Source organism: Diabrotica virgifera, chromosome 4, assembly GCF_917563875.1.
Source record: "Diabrotica virgifera virgifera chromosome 4, PGI_DIABVI_V3a".
In the NCBI taxonomy this organism is placed as follows: domain Eukaryota; kingdom Metazoa; phylum Arthropoda; class Insecta; order Coleoptera; family Chrysomelidae; genus Diabrotica; species Diabrotica virgifera.
This window is the reverse complement of record NC_065446.1, coordinates 41,312,031-41,330,356: the sequence shown is the minus strand read 5'-3', so window position 1 is coordinate 41,330,356 and position 18,326 is coordinate 41,312,031. Positions and strand designations below refer to the sequence as shown.

General features: G+C 33.1%; 1 protein-coding gene across 1 annotated transcript in view; it reads left to right on the top strand.

The window, feature by feature from the left end:
- LOC114325502 (low-density lipoprotein receptor-related protein 6) overlaps positions 1 to 17,867 on the top strand; it is a 114,518-nt gene extending 96,651 nt beyond the window's left edge. Inside the window, exons 15-18 of the mRNA XM_028273560.2 lie at positions 8,301 to 8,510; positions 8,571 to 8,847; positions 14,584 to 14,766; positions 17,480 to 17,867. Coding sequence (XP_028129361.1) covers positions 8,301 to 8,510; positions 8,571 to 8,847; positions 14,584 to 14,766; positions 17,480 to 17,763 — 954 coding nt within the window. The 3' untranslated portion in view covers positions 17,764 to 17,867. The remainder of the gene's footprint in view (positions 1 to 8,300; positions 8,511 to 8,570; positions 8,848 to 14,583; positions 14,767 to 17,479) is intronic.
- The last annotated feature ends 459 nt before the right edge of the window (positions 17,868 to 18,326 follow it).

The following is an 18,326-nucleotide window of genomic DNA, read 5'->3' as shown; positions in this document are numbered from 1 at the left end:
AAAATTTTAAGGCACTGCAGTTAAAAGTGAATTGTCAAATTGTGAAACGTCAAAATATTTATATTTCATTTATTAACATTAATATTAATAATACAACTTGCGTAATTTGAAAAAGGTGGTTTAAAAGGTTTTTTATTATAATTTTGTGTCTTTGGATTTGTCTTCCTTGGGCGTAAAATAATAAAACATCTATTTTTATATTTCACTTGTCACCGTGATGTATAATTATGTATATCTGAAAAGTAAGTAGCATGCGGCTTGATGGCCTTGTTGGTAGAGCATTGGACCAGAGATAAAAAAATCGCGAGATTGCGGGTTCAAATCCCGGACGATTCATATTTTTTTCTTTTTTTTTTTTTTAATATTTTGCATTGTTAAGTTTTGGTTCATTTTTGGTCATTATTGTTAATTTTTTGTATTGTAACTGTTAAGTAGGTATATTTATTTCGTTGAAATTATATTATAATAGAAGTATAACTTCTTACGTGCGTACAAAGTACACACACATTCTTTTTTTACCAGTTTTGAATTCGTTAAATTTGAATTTTGAATGCATGGCACATGACGTTAGTAGGGCTAGTAGGCACAATTAGAAAAAATAAGACATTTCAACCCAAAAATGTGCAAGCAAACAAGGAAAGAGCTGGTTTTTCCACAAATTTTGTATACAATCATGATGCTACTGTATGCTCTTATATGTGCCAAAGAACAAAGCAGTAGCGTTACTCTGGCCCATGCATATGACAGAACAAGTAGAAGACAGTGAAGTGTCAAATCCGGAATAATTCAATACTACAATAAAATCAAACCGGGTTTGATAACGTGGATAAAATGCTGGGTAAGTATTTGACCGTCAGCATTTTATGTCGAACATTGCGTTGGCCCTTTGCCTTTTTTTATAATATAATTAACGTTACTGACTACATTATACATCAAAAGCATAATCCATTACAAAAAACAAAGGACTAATGCAGAAAATTTTTGAAGGATCATTCTAAAGATATCTGGTTGCCTTCATTTCAATATCAAAGTTAAAACCGGATGATGATGAGAGTCATTTTTTTCGTAATGCTGTAGAAATGGTCCTTGATCTAAACAGAGTATGTATTTGCTGTAGATGCTCCTCCTGTGGGCAGACCGCAGAAGACGTGGGCAGATGATATCAAACAATTCGCGGGAAGCAGTGGATGAGAATTGCCAAGAGTAGAAATCGATAGAAGCAATGGAAGAGGCCTATGTCCAGCAGTGGACGAACACAGTTTGAAGAAAAAGAAGAAGACTCCTTCTCAAGTATCTCACAGTACTCCAGTAACCGGAAGTTGTCGTGTTTGTCGACACGAACGGAAAAACAACGTAAAACGAGAAATACTTGTATAGTATGTTTTCTACCTGTGTGTGACGAGCATTCTTTGTCTAAAACGATATGTATGTGGTGCGAAAATCCACACTAATCTTTTTCTCATGATCATCTTTCAGTGCGTCGCAGGTTTTCGATTTCTTTCTAACGCATTAAATTGTATGTGACAGAAAAAAAGGCACGTCCGAGATTACAGACAGTAAGTTAGTTATTCTAGTTGTCGATAGATGGCGCCATAATAAAAAAGATATTTTTTTTTAATTAGATAATAATATTACAAATATAATCTGTATAATTTATAAGACTGTACAAATCAAAGAAAATACCATTTTATAAATGCAAGAAACACATTTTATTTGTTTTTATTCCAAATTGAAAATAAAATGTGACAACTGTCAGATTTAACTAAAATGTCATGTTAGAATAAATGTCATAAATGTGTATTATCACGGACTTACTCTTTTTCCTATCATTTGTTACGCACTGAAAAATGCTCATGAAAAGGACAATAACATTCATTTTTGTATTTTGATTCAAATAAGCTATCAATTAAATACAAAATATATTGTTTCTTTAAATTATTTATTTAAAAATGTACAAGGTACAAATGTACCTATGCCGTCGTTTATGGGGGTAGGAAATATTTAAGCCTCCTTCTTGGAACTGAGTAAAGATTTTTTATTAAATTTGGCTCACATAAGCTACTGCATAAATGTAGAGATGTCACAAAATTTCAAGTCTCTACCTCTTTGAAAAAAAAAAGTTATCACAATTTGAAAACTCAAAAGTTACAATTGTACCTATGCCGTCCGACGAAGGTTAAGGGGGGCGTAGGGTTTGAAATCAACATGTCAAGCACATTTTTGTGAATTTTTAAAATATGGTAAAATTATTTTATTTTTGAATTAAATAAACATATTCAGTGCAATTCATAGAATATTAAAAAAAAATTCAAGGAAAAACTTTGAAAAATAAGCCAACGGCGCGCGGTGGCAAATTTTTGAAGACACCTCAAAAAACAATGGTTTTTGTGGTTGAAATCAGACCTCATCATTGAATCATGTTAAACAAAAAATTCAAAAAGATTTTATTAGATATTATGTGTTTCTCGAGGTAACGCTGTCGAGTTTTTTAGTTTTAACGATTTTTGATTTTTGGGTATCGCGCAGAGGTCAAAACAACGATTTTTTGCAAAAAAGGGTGAAAATCAACACATTTATTATTAAATGAGTGAAAAATAATTTCGACAACGATTCAAGTAATCTGTTAACCGAGGTACACAGTATCAAGCGGCGCCGCTAGGAGAACACTCCAATAATGTGTCACAGATTACTTATATGAAACGTGGTCATTTTGTACTCTAAAATCGAGTAAGGTATGACATTTATTATATATAGTGAGTGTCATAAGGTATGACATTTATTATTGTTAAACAAAAAATAAGCATAAAACAATAAATATACAAAAATACAAAATTCAAGGTGGATCGGTTAAGTAGTTTTTGGGTTACAATGTCTATCGCTTTTGAAAAAAGCAGTTTTGAGAAAACTATTGTATTGTCAAATTTTATTTTCAATTTCTTTTTTGTCTGTCAAATCGTAAAGTGATACACACCGGAATATGTTTTTGAATTGCGGAGTAATTTACAAAAGAGAATGGGAACAGCTGTTGACCGTTGGCCACTACGTTAAAGCAAGCTGGCGCGAACCTGCTGCAGAGCGAGTAGAAGGTAGGGATATTCAACACTATTTCCCTACCTTCCTACCTTGGACTCACTTTACAGCAGATTCACGTCAGCGCGCTTGAGCGTAGTGGGAAACGTTCAACAGCTGTTCTCATTATTTTTTGTAAATTACTCCGCGATTCAAAAACATATTCCGGTGCGCATTACTTTACGAATTGACAGACAAAAATTAAATTGAAAATAAAAGTTGACAAAACTTTAAACGCGTTTTTCTCAAATCTGTTTTTTTTTTTTCACTGTAACTCAAAGACGACTTGACCGATCCGCCGGGAATTTTGTATATATTGTCTTAAGAAATTTTGTAAGGTGCGCTGTCAAGATATTTTTGAAGTTATACTTCTTTAGGCGCGATTGAGAGTGAATTTTTATTTTTCTGGGCGCATGCGCACACAGACAGTATGGAGTTCGTTGCTGATCTTTCAAGTTATGTATGTATCAGCGCAAATAAGGTATAGAAAAAGAATATGTTGGTGTTTTTAGTAAATATATTGTTTATTATAATTTTTGTGTCTTTGGATTTGTCTTCCTCGGGAGTAAGATAATAAGTATTTATTATAACATCTTTATACTTCACTTTATCTATTTGTTACCGTGATTTGTAATTATGTCCGAGATGTCACGTAAACAGATCAATGATGCCTTCGTTGGTAGAGCATTCGACCACAGGTCCCGGGTTCGAATCCGGACGATTCATATTTTTTTTTTAATTTTTGGTATGGTTTTAACCCTTAACTACAGACATCCCAATATTAGCACGTAATTACAGATCCCCGGTATTTTTTACCGGTCATTATAAAATAGGGTCAAAATATAAAGTTAATAATAAAAAACAAAAAAAATTGCATTATGAGTTTTTCTGGAGTCTCAGATATGGGAAAAATGGTAAAATAAGTGATTTTAATAATATAATACAAGATTTTTGTAGAATAATCTATTAAACCAGAATTTTGGTAACATTTTTGGTCTATTGAAATAAACGGCCATAAATGCTATGAATAAAAATTTAGACTTTTTTTTAACAAATAAACGTAACGTAGAATCACAAAGGAAACATAAAATAGCATTTACAAAAATTTTTACATCCATGAGAAAAAATCTGCAAGGGGTAAAATTATCACAGAATTAAATGGCAATTCCATTTTTGCAAAGTGGCCTCAAAATTTTTATTGTCAAATTTAATCTTCATTGAAGGTCCAGGATGACTTCCGCAGTCCATTTTTTACTTTTTTCCTAAAAACATAAAAAAATAATATGAACATTTCAGATTTACAAATATAGTACTTATATAAAAATACTTACTTAAAACAGACATCCGGTAATTTTTACCGGTTAAGATTTTTGATGTGTGCTAGAAAAGAAAATATTGACAATACACACTACACGCTTTGACTAGCATTGTTATGCAAACTACCCGAGAGGTACATAGACACATGAACTTGTAAGTCGTGAGGTTACCATGAAATCCACATTTTGGGAATGCCCGCCGGTAAAAAATACCGGATCTCTGTAGTTAAGGGTTAATAAACAATTTTTGAAAGTGGTAGGTAAGTATTAATATTAGTTTAATATTTAAATAAAATACAAATAAAGTGTTTAGTATATTTATTTCGTTGAAATTATATAATAGAAGTATAACTTCTTACGTGCGTACAAAGTACACACATTCTTTTTTTTTATGCTTATTTTTTGTTTAATAATAATAAATATGTTGGTTTTCACCCTTTTTCTGCAAAAAAATTCGTTGGTCTGACTTCTGAGTGATACCAAAAAGTAAAAAATCGTTAATACTAAAAAAAACTCGAGAGCATTACCTCGAGAAACTCATAACCTAATAAAATCACGGTGTTAAGTGTTTGTAAAAATATATTGAATACGCCACAGTTTATGTCACATCGCCATTATATCAATCTAATTGTAAAAACCCTAAAAGAGGCGTCATGTACTTTTAGAAAAAGTAAAATATAACTTGAAATCAGTTTAGTTTGTCTATAACTACAATAAAATAAGAAACTGAAGTGTCTAGGAGTATTCCCCGTGTAATAACTCCACACTGCCTCAAGAGTCCACACTGACTCCATTTCTTTTCCAAAATATAGTTGTTGTTGCATATATTTTCCTTTTTTTCCTAGCGGCCTTTTTTGTTCTCTTTGTGTTCCTTTATCTGCCTTGTTCTCTCCACTATTAATCCTCCGTTCCTGGTTGATACTAGATCCATTTGCCTTAGTATGACATAAAGGTGTCACATTGAAAGAATCAGAAGCGGAATCAAGGTGCTTAAACTTGATTCGTCGTTCTTTAGAATAACTTTCATTTAATTTCTTAATTGAGTCTCGTTCTTCTTCTTCCTCAGCTTTGCCGTTTTCAGGGTGCGCTATTCTTTACTCTTTGTCATTTGTGTCCATAGTATCTTCTTCACATAAACATTTTTCTCGCAAATGATTGTGGTGCAAATATGGCTCCTAGTACTCGTTTTTTCTACTACTACACTATTAGTCCATTCACTAACAGTAAAATATTGCAAAACCTCTAAATTTTAAAGAAACGCTTGGATTCACATGACAAATGGCATACACATAGCTAACTTGTCAAAGAAAAAAAGTGATATTGTGCGGATGTGTGCTTTTATACTGGGGGTGAGTTTCGCCCCTTTTCGGGGGTGAAAAACTATGCCTTCAAAATTAAGTCCGGAAATGGATAAACTGACTAATTCTAAGCAACTTTTGTTCTATAGCGGTTTTTCACTAAGTTAATACTTTTCGAGTTATTTGCGAGTGAATATATATTCATTTTTCAATAAAAAAAAAACACTTTTTAGGTGTTTAAAAAAAGCTTTCTTTCTGTTTTTTAAAAAGTTTCTAGCATCAAAAGTAAGCAAGTTACGCTCAAAATAAAGTTGGTCCCTTTTTATTGGTAAAAAATCGTGAAAATCACCACCAAATTAGCATTCTAAATGAAATTAATCGTTATCGCTCCACAAGTTGCTTACTCGTGTATGTATTGTTTATATGATCTGTAAATTTCATCGGTTGAAAGTGCTTATTTTTGAAAGGGCTGTAGTTGAAAGGGGTTGAACGAGTCAATAATTACTAGTGTATGCAAATTTTAAACAGCCATATCTTAACCAATTTTTGTCTTACAGAAGAACAAAAAAATCCAAAATATTGAGAAAAGCAAAACGTACATTTTTTCTGTTTGAGATTTTTAGTATCACTAATAATTTTTAAGTTATTTTGAAGAAAAAGCTTTTTTTTCATGTAAGTAAAGCAACTTGTGAAGCTACAGCTACAGTCGAACCCGCTTATTGGAATAGCCTTCGTACTAAGCAAAAGTATTCCTATAACCGGGATATAGGGCTTTTCATCGATTGTCATTTGTTGGGAGCTTCTGTCATGTGTCACATAATATTAATATATCTACGTCATACGTCTTTCGTTTGTATCATTGGTATATACCAATAACGTACGACGTAGATATATTAATATTATGTGACACATGACAGAAGCTCGAAACTGACTGTGAATGAAAATCCCTATTCTAATAACCGATCATTTTTTTTTCGGCACCTCAAATTTCTATTTCTTAAACCGAGATATTCCTATAACCGGTATTCTAATAGCGGGTTCAACTGTATAATGATTAATTTCATTTGAGATGCTAATTAGGGGATGATTTCCCGATTTTTTTTTACCAAAAAAGGGACCAACTGTATTTTGAACGTAACTTGTTTACTTTTGATGCTAGAAATTTTTTTAAAAACCAAAAATACAGCTTTTTTTAAGTAAAAATAAAACTTGCAATGAGTTTTCCCCAAAAAGTGCTTCATTTTTTGGTTATTTCACGTTGAAATATTTGATTTGGAATTTGACGAATATGAAACTAATTTTCATTGCGGTTGATGAATCTAAGCGGTTCCTTAAAATTCGGAGAAAAACCATGATTCAATGGACTTTATTGACTGTTAGGTTTTTAATATGAGAAATATATAGGGTGTCCCAAAAGTAGTGGAACGGTCGAATATTTCGCGAACTAAACATCGGATCGAGAAACTGAAAAATACGTGTTCAATCATTTTCAAAAATCTATCCAATGACACCAAACATCAACCCCCACTACACCCCCTGGAGGTGGGGTGGGGGTAACTTTAAAATCTCAAATGGAAACCCCTAGTTTTTCTTGCAGATTTGGATTCGTTACGTAAAAGTAAGCAACTTTTATTCAAGACATTTTTTCGAACTGTGGATAGACGCGCTATAGTTGGGAAAAACGATTTATCCTGATACCATAGGTAAATTATAGAAACGGTCAATATCTCGAGAAATACACTTCCAAATGAGAATCCAAAAAACAGGTTTATAATATTTTTCGAAAACCTATCGATAAACACCAAAAATGACCCTACAACCCACCCCCTGGAGACGGGGTGGGGAGTAAATTTAAAATCTTAAATAGCAACCCCCACTTTTTATTGCAGATTCGAATTCGTCATGAAAAATGAAGCAACATTTATTCGAAACATTTTTTAAAATTGCTGATAGATGGCGCTAATAGATCGTATTTTTCCAATTAAAGCGCCATCTATCAACAATTCTAAAAAATGTTTCGAATAAATGTTGCTTAATTTTTCATGACTAATCCGAATCTGTAATAAAAAGTGGGGGTTGCTATTTAAGATTTTAAAGTTATCCCCCACCCCACCTCCAGGGGGTGGGTTGGACGGTCATGTTTAGTGTTACTCGATAGGTTTTCGAAAAGTATTAAAAACTTTGTTTTTGATTTCTCATTTGGAAGTGTATTTCTCGAGATATTAGACAGTTTCTATAATTTACCTATGGTATCAGGATAAATCGTTTTTCTCAATTATAGCGCCATCTATCCACAGTTCGAAAAAATGTCTTGAATAAAAGTTGCTTACTTTTTCGTAACGAATCCAAATCTGCAAGAAAAACTAGGGGTTTCCATTTGAGATTTTAAAGTTACCCTCCACCCCACCTCCAAGGGGTGTAGTGGGGGTTGGTGTTTGGTGTCATTGGATAGAGTTTTGAAAATGATTGAACACGTATTTTTCAGTTTTTCGATCCGATGTTAAGTTCGCGAAATATTCGACCGTTCCACTACTTTTGGGACACCCTGTATAATATTATAATGAAAATAACAAAAGCTTTGAAATGTTTTAAAATAAGATATAATTTGTATTTTTAGGATAAAACCGAATGTATCCCTATTGCGTGGAAATGTGACCGCCAGAAAGATTGTGGAGATGGGTCAGACGAAGCAGACTGTCCGAAATGTTTGCCTGATCAATTTCGTTGTTTAAATGGACAGTGCATTGATAAAAAGAATTACTGTGATAATTTTCCACATTGTAGCGATAGATCGGATGAGAAGAATTGCTGCGAGAATGGTTTTCAGGTATTTATAATTGCGTCATACATTTTACTTCATTTTAATCCATGCAATTATTTATTTTAGTGTCCTCAAACCGAAGTGTGCCTTCCCTCCTCGTTAGTCTGCGACGGTAACGAAAACTGCGCAGATGGATCAGACGAAAAAGACTGTAGAATATCAGTAAAACCGGCAACTCAAACCATATTATTATCTTTTTTAGCTTGTTTGGTTGTTTTTGTGGTGGTTTCCCTTTTATTTTTCCGGAAGAAACTTATGCCACGAGATGAAGAAGTCAACGATCAGATGGAATCTTTAAATCCAATGCATCCTAATGGCGTTGGAAATTTGAAATATCGTAAAGGTAAGACATTAAAATAGTGCGTTTTAACCCCTTAATGTACACGCTCGACTCTGACACGAGCACGCCTTACTGGCAATTTTGTACACGCTCGACTGGGACACGAGCGACCATTAAATTTTAATCCTTTAATTTTTTAAGCACTTGCGAAGTGGGTATTTGTGTAGAAACGTATAAATACTTAAACAGTAGTTCCTAAATACATTTTTTTATTGCCCAGCCGGTGTTAATCATTGTAAAATGATATTTATTTATCTAAACTAATACCTTGCAGTTGGAACCATTGACAATTGATACGAGTTGAATTTTGTTGAATTGTCAGAATTTTATTATTATTGTTCGTCCGCTATAACTTTTCCCATGCGTCACGATTCATTTTCAAACAAATTTGGTCAAAACATAAAGTGAAACGATCGTCGATGTGTATATACATTTTGTATACTGTATTACCAGATAACGGCAGTTCTCGCCAGTGGCGCACACCCACTCCCTCCTACACGCGACACTATATATACACGAAATTTTCGATTTTCTAAATCTGACTGAATTGAAAATTGGGCCAACTCCCATCTTAAAGTTTACGAAAAGACTCATTCACTCATATGTCAACCATACATTTTGGTCCAAGGGTATGGATTTTACGGCCCTTCCTATTTAGGATCTGTTTTTCGTTCTCGTCCCCAAAACTCCCAAAAAACTTCGACAATTTAAGTGCGATCTTGGCGGCTTCTAATAGTACTGATCATTACCTTTCCAACGCATGTCTAATTTTAAACATCGATTATACCATTCAAAAGTTACCGAGCCCAGAAATATGACTCAATTTCTATTTAAAAAAGGGAAAATATTTGTGGATATGTATGTATGTATGTGTGTGGAAAAGTTAAACCGATCTGAATTTTTTTTCTGTGTTTGAAGAGGGAGTCAGGGCCGATTCAGAACCGGTGTAGTTTGTGACTTTTGACCACCCATAAACCAGCTATAGGACTTGGTAGGTACAAAACGGCATATTTTTTGGGGGTATATATCTTCGGTTCAAGAAGAGACAGGAGAATAGCAAATACACCAAATCAATAGTGTTGAGTTAAGCTTTTAAATGGTGTCTAAACCGTCAGGATCAGACATACACACGGCTCAGTATAGCCGAAAAACTGAAAAACTAAAAATTTTGGTTTTTCGACAATTACTCAAAATTTCAAAATACGAATTGTGTCAATAACTGAGTGTTTGTAGAAGGACTCTAGACGAATGTAACGGTGTTACCCCATATCCAGGAAAATTCGAATTTTTAAGTTATAGACCTCATAAGTATGATCAAATCTATTTCCTATGGGAAAAACGGTTTTTGAAGCTCAGTAATTCCTGTAATAGCTTCAGTTATCATACTTGACCTTAGATGCATCAGATACTACTTGTCAATACGTTTCAAACACATGTTTACTGATCAAAATCGGTTAAGCCGTTTAGAAGTTATTAAGCTGCAAAAGTATAATCCAATTAACGATTATTTCCGAAATGGTTTATGTAGTTATAGTGGTTACGACGCTTAATTTGATCTGGCAACGGGCAATCCGAGTTCATTTACCGGCCATCGCAATATTTTTTTTTCAATCTATTTCGAATAGAAAAAAGAAATCTAGTGTCATTCGATGGACACTAGATCATTTGGGAGATAATGCGACAAAGGCGACCATTTATAAAGCTTAATCGAGAAACATTGCATTCAACTTCATACATTTAATTTATAAATAACTTTGAAAAACTCCTGATACAAGAATAAAAAACCGCTAAACGCCGTAAAAATGAGTGGCGCATACACTATTCCAGCTACAAAAGATCTGATATGAATATTACGTGGCGCGAAAATGTATTTTCATTTTGATGCAAAACAAAATTCTAGTTTTATTTTAAAAGATTTTTCCATAATATTTGCTAAATTTTAAGTAAACGCGCCAGAAATGGGTGTCAAAATTCAAACTATATCAAAGTTACTCTTTTGTGGCGCGTTTTACTTCAAATTGAGCAAATATTATGGAAAAATCTTTTAAAATAAATCTAAAATTTTATTTTGCATCAAAATGAAAATACATTTTCGCGCCACGTAATATTCATATTAGATCTTTTGTAGCTGGAATATTGTATGAGCCACTCATTTTTACGGCGTTTAGCGGTTTTTTATTCTTGTACTATATACTACACACATCGGCGTACGTTTCACTTTATATTTTGACTTAATTTGTTTGAAAATGAATCGTGACGCATGGTAAAAGTTATAGCGGACGAACAATATACAAAGCGTTAGTGTATTAATTTGTAGTAGTTTGAAGTAAATCCTGTTTTTTTCTTTATTTATAACTTTATAATTTAATTTTTTATACAAATTTCGTATTTAGGATTATTTTGTCAATAAATCTTATTATATGCAAAAAAAACCACCGTAATTTTTAAAGATATTATAATGTGTATATTATTGTATTATGTTAGAAAATGGAATTTAATAACTCCCCTCACCCCCAGGTAAAGTAATGGTGCTACGCCGCTGTAAATATTTTTTCAATTTAATTATAATATATAAACACAACATTTTCACTTAAAAAAAAATTCGATCATTTTTTGACCGGAACTTCAAAGTTAATGTGTACACTAAGGGTCGATTTCTCATACCTGCGTTAATCTATGGTTCAGTTGAACGAGGTTCACCCGTGATCTGTGGTTTTGTTTGAAATGCATTTCTCATTGCGCGTTCATGTCAGCGCTCGTTCTACAGCTTTCGAGAAATGCCAATAGATGGCAAAAGGTAAAAAACTGTCACCATTTTGAACTACCATTTTTATGCTGTTTTTGAATAAAGTTAAATTTAAGTATTTATAGTCAAATAGTCATTTTAATAATTATAAATAAATATTATAAAAACAAAAATAATGTTATCGTTTATCGTTAGGCTTAATATAATAAAATAGGATATATTTATATTATGACAGCGTTTCGTGTTAATACAACGCATGCGTAGTCCATGGAATCATCTGAACTGAGTTCTGAAATCTTTGAACGGCCGAATTCCACCGTTCAAGCATCGTTCAAGTTTAAACTGCCATCGGTTGAACGTGAATTGAGAAAGACAATTTTGACTTTAAACTGACGTTTACTAGAAGTTCAGTTTAAACTGGAGTTGAACTCGATATGAGAAATTGGCCCTAAGGGCCAATTTCTCATATCGAGTTCAACTCCAGTTTAAACTGAACTTCTAGTAAACGTCAGTTTAAAGTCAAAATTGTCTTTCTCAATTCACGTTCAACCGATGACAGTTTAAACTTGAACGGTGGAATTCGGCCGTTCAAAGATTTCAGAACTCAGTTCAGATGATTTCATGGACTACGCATGCGTTGTATTAACACGAAACGCTGTCATAATATAAATATATCCTATTTTATTATATTAAGCCTAACGATAAACGATAACATTATTTTTGTTTTTATAATATATATTTATAATTATTAAAATGACTATTTGACTATAAATACTTAAATTTAACTTTATTCAAAAACAGTATAAAAAAGGTAGTTCAAAATGGCAACAGTTTTTTACCTTTTGCCATCTATTGGCATTTCTCGAAAGCTGTAGAACGAGCACTGACATGAACGTGCAATGAAAAATGCATTCCAAATAAAATCGGAGATCACCGGTGAACCTGGTTCAACTGAACCATAGATTACCGCAGGTATGAGAAATCGACCCTAAAGGTCCGCTTGCTCATTCGGAGTTTAACTCAAGTTCAGCTCCATTACCGAGTTCAAGGCATGAAGTGCGTACCACCGTACAACGCACTTCATGCCTTGAACTCGGTTATGGCGTTGAACTCCGAATGAGCAAGCGGGCCTAAGGGGTTAAAAGGAGAATTACATTTATATCTGTGATTTATTGTTTTCATTGATGCAGTTTTATTTTGTTGATAAACTTCATGTGAAGGGTTTTTTTTATTTTTAAGTGACAATTAATATTGGTTATTAACTCGTGCGCTTGAGTGTATATAGTAACTACTTTTCTAAACCTTCCTAAGAATGATATCAGTTACTTTACGGTTCCACTCTTGTCTTCACATACAAACCGGTGGATGGTCGACTTTCCGATTCTGATAATCTTTGAACACATTCCATCTTATAATCGACACTTTTTCTGGCTGTTTTCTATAGGCTATGAGAATTTGCTAAAAAACCTCAAAACCTGATAATAACTTAGGGCAGCAAGAATGTTAAATGAAGAACTTTATAAAGATAGTTGTTTATACCATGTTCTTGATGAGAACAGAGGCTGATCAAAACAGAGACATCGAGAGAGAAACAGACATGAAAAATAGAAAAGTCAAAGAAGTAGTCTCATCCTAATTAATGAAGAAAAATGTGTAGCAAACTCATGTACTGCTATACAGTGTCGAAGCTTGGACACTGATGAAAGCTACTGAAAAGAAGATCGAATCCTTCGAGATGTGGATCTACAGGAGGATATAGAAGATATCTTATGTCGATCATGTCACCAAGCCTTAGGTCGAAGATCTACAGCCTATGAGAAAAGCAAAAGAAGTGATTGACTTAGTGAAATAACTTAGAAATAACTTAAGCGCTTGAGTACTTCGGCCACGTAATGCGCAACGAAGAAAGATATCAATTCAAAGAACGGTCAACAAAACCATTTTTTTATTGCCTTGATCGCTAACATCCGGACCGGAAGGTACTGAATAAGACGAAGAATATGGCATACACTACGATCATTATCATGAGCAATTACTAGTTTTACTGTTGACTTCTTTGCCCAAGCCGAAATCTATAGTTTCAACAATTGACTATTATTGTTTTAAATTTAAAATTAGTGTCTCATCTATCTAACTATTACGTTTATTATTTACTAATTTATTTCAAATATATCTTATTGTGTTCCTGTTTTAATGAAATTAACGCGATTATTTCATTCATAGGAGATTCTGACCAATAGGAAGCTACAGAAATCTGAATTAAATCGATAATTTTTGATAATCTCCCGTCGTTAAGTATATTGCGTCAGATGCCCTTCGTTGCTACGAAAAAATACATTCAGTGACATTAATGACAATTAATGTTTTAAAAATTATAAAAGTAATGACTTTCAATTTTATAAAAACTGTGTGTTTAATGGTACTTACATAAATAAATTACAATAAAATTTTGGTTTTGAACAGTTTTATTCATGAAATAATCGCAACAAATTGCACTCGACCTCTGAAATTAATATAGAATTTTTGCACTCGTGACACTTTGACATAATTTCACTCGCCTTCGGCTCGTGAAATTAAAACTGTCAGTGTCACTCGGAAAAAATTCAATAATTTCAGAGCTCTTGTGCAATTACTACTGATAATTCAATAACAGTCGTTTTGACTCATCGTCATGGAAACCAAGATCGTCGTCATGCTAACTAATTATATTGAAAGTTTGGTTTTGACAACCTTGTCAAAGAATTAATTTGTGTATGTATTTTCATATTAATTAAATTCATTGATTAAGATTTGGTGATTTTTAAAGACTCTTAGAAAAAATATTGTTCCTAACTCTTGCAAAAAGTCTCTTTTCCGCACTCGACTGCTTGCCGAACTCCCGCTTCGCGTCGTTCGGCAAACTGCAGTCGCGTGCGGAAAAGAATGACTCTCTGCACTTGTTAGGAAAATAACTATTAACTATTACGATATGTTAAAAGTAAGTACATTTTTAGGAATACCGGACATTGTAAGAATGTCGATGCTGAACGATAGTGGTTGTCCATCTTCATTTGATCGACGCCATGTTACTGGTACTTCGAGTAGTTCTAATACCAACGGTTCCAGTGTTACGGGATATCCGTGTGAAACGCTCAATCCCCCACCTAGTCCTGCCACTACTGCAGCTTCAACAAGAGGTAAAATATAAGTCAAAAGTATAATTTTTTTTATTATTGTAGCAGTTTTTACTGTAATAACTTATAATTACAAAGAAACAAGCGGTTCGTATTTATATACGATTTTATTTATCTAACAGTACAGACGAATTTATTTTACAGACTAACTCTATTTACAAAGATATATATCGAATACAAAAAATAACAACCATGTTCTTGAACGTTCCAGAAAAACGGAATCGCCCGTCACTAGTTAATCCGTGGCCTTGACCGTCGATCATTCTCGAGAAGTCGTTTCCTCACTTGTACGGTGAGTCATTCCTCCAGATGTCTCCTTACGTGACGCGCTGTCGAGACGGAAGTTGTTATTTACGGTCGGTAATTCGTCACATTATTAAAAAAAGTATCAGCTCGAATAAAATATTTATACTAAGTCATACGAGTCAATATGATAATTGTATATATGAAAAAATATGAGCCAAATAAATATCATTATCTATTCTGCATTTTCCATCCATATCTGGATATATACGTTTCCCACTATTTACACCCAGCTCTGATCTGGACCTCTACAATTCAATTTTTCATAAGTCAGCAATTTATTTTTCGCATATCATGATTTCATCAATTTGAAAAGTTCGGTTGTACTAATGGCAAATGTAAATACTGCTGCCCATTAGGTCAACCTGGGGAATAGAAAATTAGTTAAGAACGATAAATTAGAGAAACCCAGGTCTATACGTTGGCAGAGGCGACGCTGTGTAAAGAAATTATCGATGAAGTTGACTTGATGTGTCTTTAAGAGTTACAAAGAACAATGTTTTGTTTAACCCTAATAGTCATATAACCAACTACGGATACCATGCTCCATTGCCACGGCTCATGAGATTGGGTAATTGTTATAATCTAGATGTAACAGGGGTTTCTTTAGCGAAATTTCGTAAACAGGTGGACAATCTACTAATTTGACTGTTTTTTGTAAATATCAAATATTTCTATAAGTTCTAATTTGACTATTTTTGTATGTTCTATTTTACTGTTTAATAAATAAATAAACTGATTATTGACCCCTGTAACACTATATTACACTTCGAAGTTTATTATCTCTTATAGAGCGAATAGCTTATCTCTTTGCCCCTTCACCGCTGCCAGGGCATTTGGTTTTGGCCCAACAACCTACGGTAACACTTGAACACTCAAGACCATCGTTCGCACTGGTAATAGACAAAAATACCAATGATGGAACGCCACAATACAGCATTGGAAATCTTATGAAAGTAAACTACCTAGCTAGAGGAAGACAAGAGATGAGATGGGTCGATGACATAAAAAGAATAGCTGGAACAAATTGGAAGTATATTTCTCAGGATAGAGACTGATGACCTATGTCCAAACATGGACGATAGAAGGCTAAGAAGAAAAAGAACAAAGCATTAAACTGCGACAGAACTATAGGGCCTGCGGCCCCGTCTACCTGAAAGCCCAACGGCGATGTTGATGCGGCGATGCCATTTAATATTTTTCTGAATCTTTTTTCTTGTGGCATCTCAATGCAATTTACTATTTTTATTGGCAATAAGCCACAATTTAACTTTAATAAGTCTATTTTAATGTTTTGATTTCCATTTCGGCAATTCTTTTCAAAATACAAAACATTAATTAAATACAATTTATTTGGACGTTTCGATCTCCACTTAGGAAGTCGTTCTCAAATTACAAAGATGAGCTTTATTTATTAATGTTTTGTATTTTGAAAACGATTTTCAAAATGGAAATCAAAACGTTAAAATAGACTTATTTTAAAATGAAAATATGGCTTATTTCCAGTAAAAACAGTAAGATACCATTTAAATCAATTCGCCCAAATTTTATTGTCTTTTTCACATTTTGACTGGCCAAATAAAAACAATAAGTTTGGCAACAATGCTGAACCTCTTCTCTTGAATTACTTCCACTATTAAATTTTCGACAAGAAATTTGTGATGTTTCTCTCACTTTTTAAAGTGCATATCTACGCTAAATTTTTTCTGAAACTATATACAGTATGTCCTATGTAAGTTGGAACCATATGGAAAACTTTTTTATTATTAATTTTACGAAAAAAAGTTAGTCCCTATAAAATGCTCTGCATAGTCTAAAACCTAAGATTCAACCATCGGCTATCAAATTTTATGAATATTATACGAGGTATGTCAAAAAATATGAATTTCGCTCAAGAGTAAAGTAGCTTTATTTTTCACAATATGGAAAATTGTTATTATGAAAAGTTGTTTGGAATTAAGAACTATATTCTAATATATAATTACATCCTTTTAATTAAAAAAAAATTGAACATTTTTCTTAAATTATGGATAACCAACATTATTTTCAGTTATTTCAATTATGATAAGTCTTTTATTATTAATTTTACGAAAAAAGTTATTCTCTATAAAATCTAAAACCTAATATACAACCATCTTTATCTTGTATCAAAGGTTATAAATTTTATACGAGGTATGTCAAAAATTATTAATTTCGCTCAAGAGTAAAAAATTCTTTATTTTTCGCAATATCGATGGTTGAATCATAGGTTTTAGACCATGTAGAAGTAGAATAACTTTTTTCGTAAAATTAATAATAAAAAAGTTTTCCATTATGGTTCCAACTTACAGTGACATAGGTACTGTATAACATTATGTATAAAATATAATTTATATATTTCCAAATAAACTAAATTTGGTTCTTATTTTTACAGCAAGTAGTCCCTCCCGGTACCGTCCTTATCGTCATTACCGTTCGATAAACCAACCCCCGCCGCCAACACCTTGCTCTACAGATATCAACGACGAAAGTGACTACAATTATCCGACAAAAAGTAGGTACGATGGAGGCCCCTTTCCTCCACCGCCTACTCCTAGATCAGTGTGCCATCAAGAAAGTTGCCCGCCTTCGCCGAGTTCGCGCTCGTCGACTTACTTCAGTCCACTGCCGCCTCCGCCTTCTCCGGTAGCATCGCCGAGGGGCGGTTACGATTCATGACAAATGGTCATTTTCAGTTTTTATTGAGATTAGTATGTAAAAAGATGTGCAATTTTATATTTGCGACGGCAGTTTTACAAAATATATTTAATTCTTGTTAAGTATTTGGTCGTTTTATTGTAAGTACCTAAGTTTATTCACATAAGCTATGCAGGAGATGTAAACATTAGTTGACAGCGATGTCGTCATCAGCAATATGCGAGATCTATGTATTCAGTGATTACGATAATTGATATATTATACAATAAAAACTAATAATCAAGAAAAGTGATAAAGTGGTTTTAATAATATAATGTTACTATGGAACGAGTAGATAAATTTTGAACATCTTTAACAACTAAAATCGTTGTTTACATGCTGTGCATCTCTTATTGAAATTTAGTATAGATATTTTCCTTAAATCCTTTTATTATAGCGAGACCTGAATTAAAATCAAGAAAATAAGTTAATTGCCTGTATGGAAAACCAGAAACGAGTTAGATCAAGAAAATTGAATGAGTTAGGTCACAAATTCAAAGAGGTGGCTTTTGGCCCATTCCACTGCGAGTTTTTTTTTATATCTA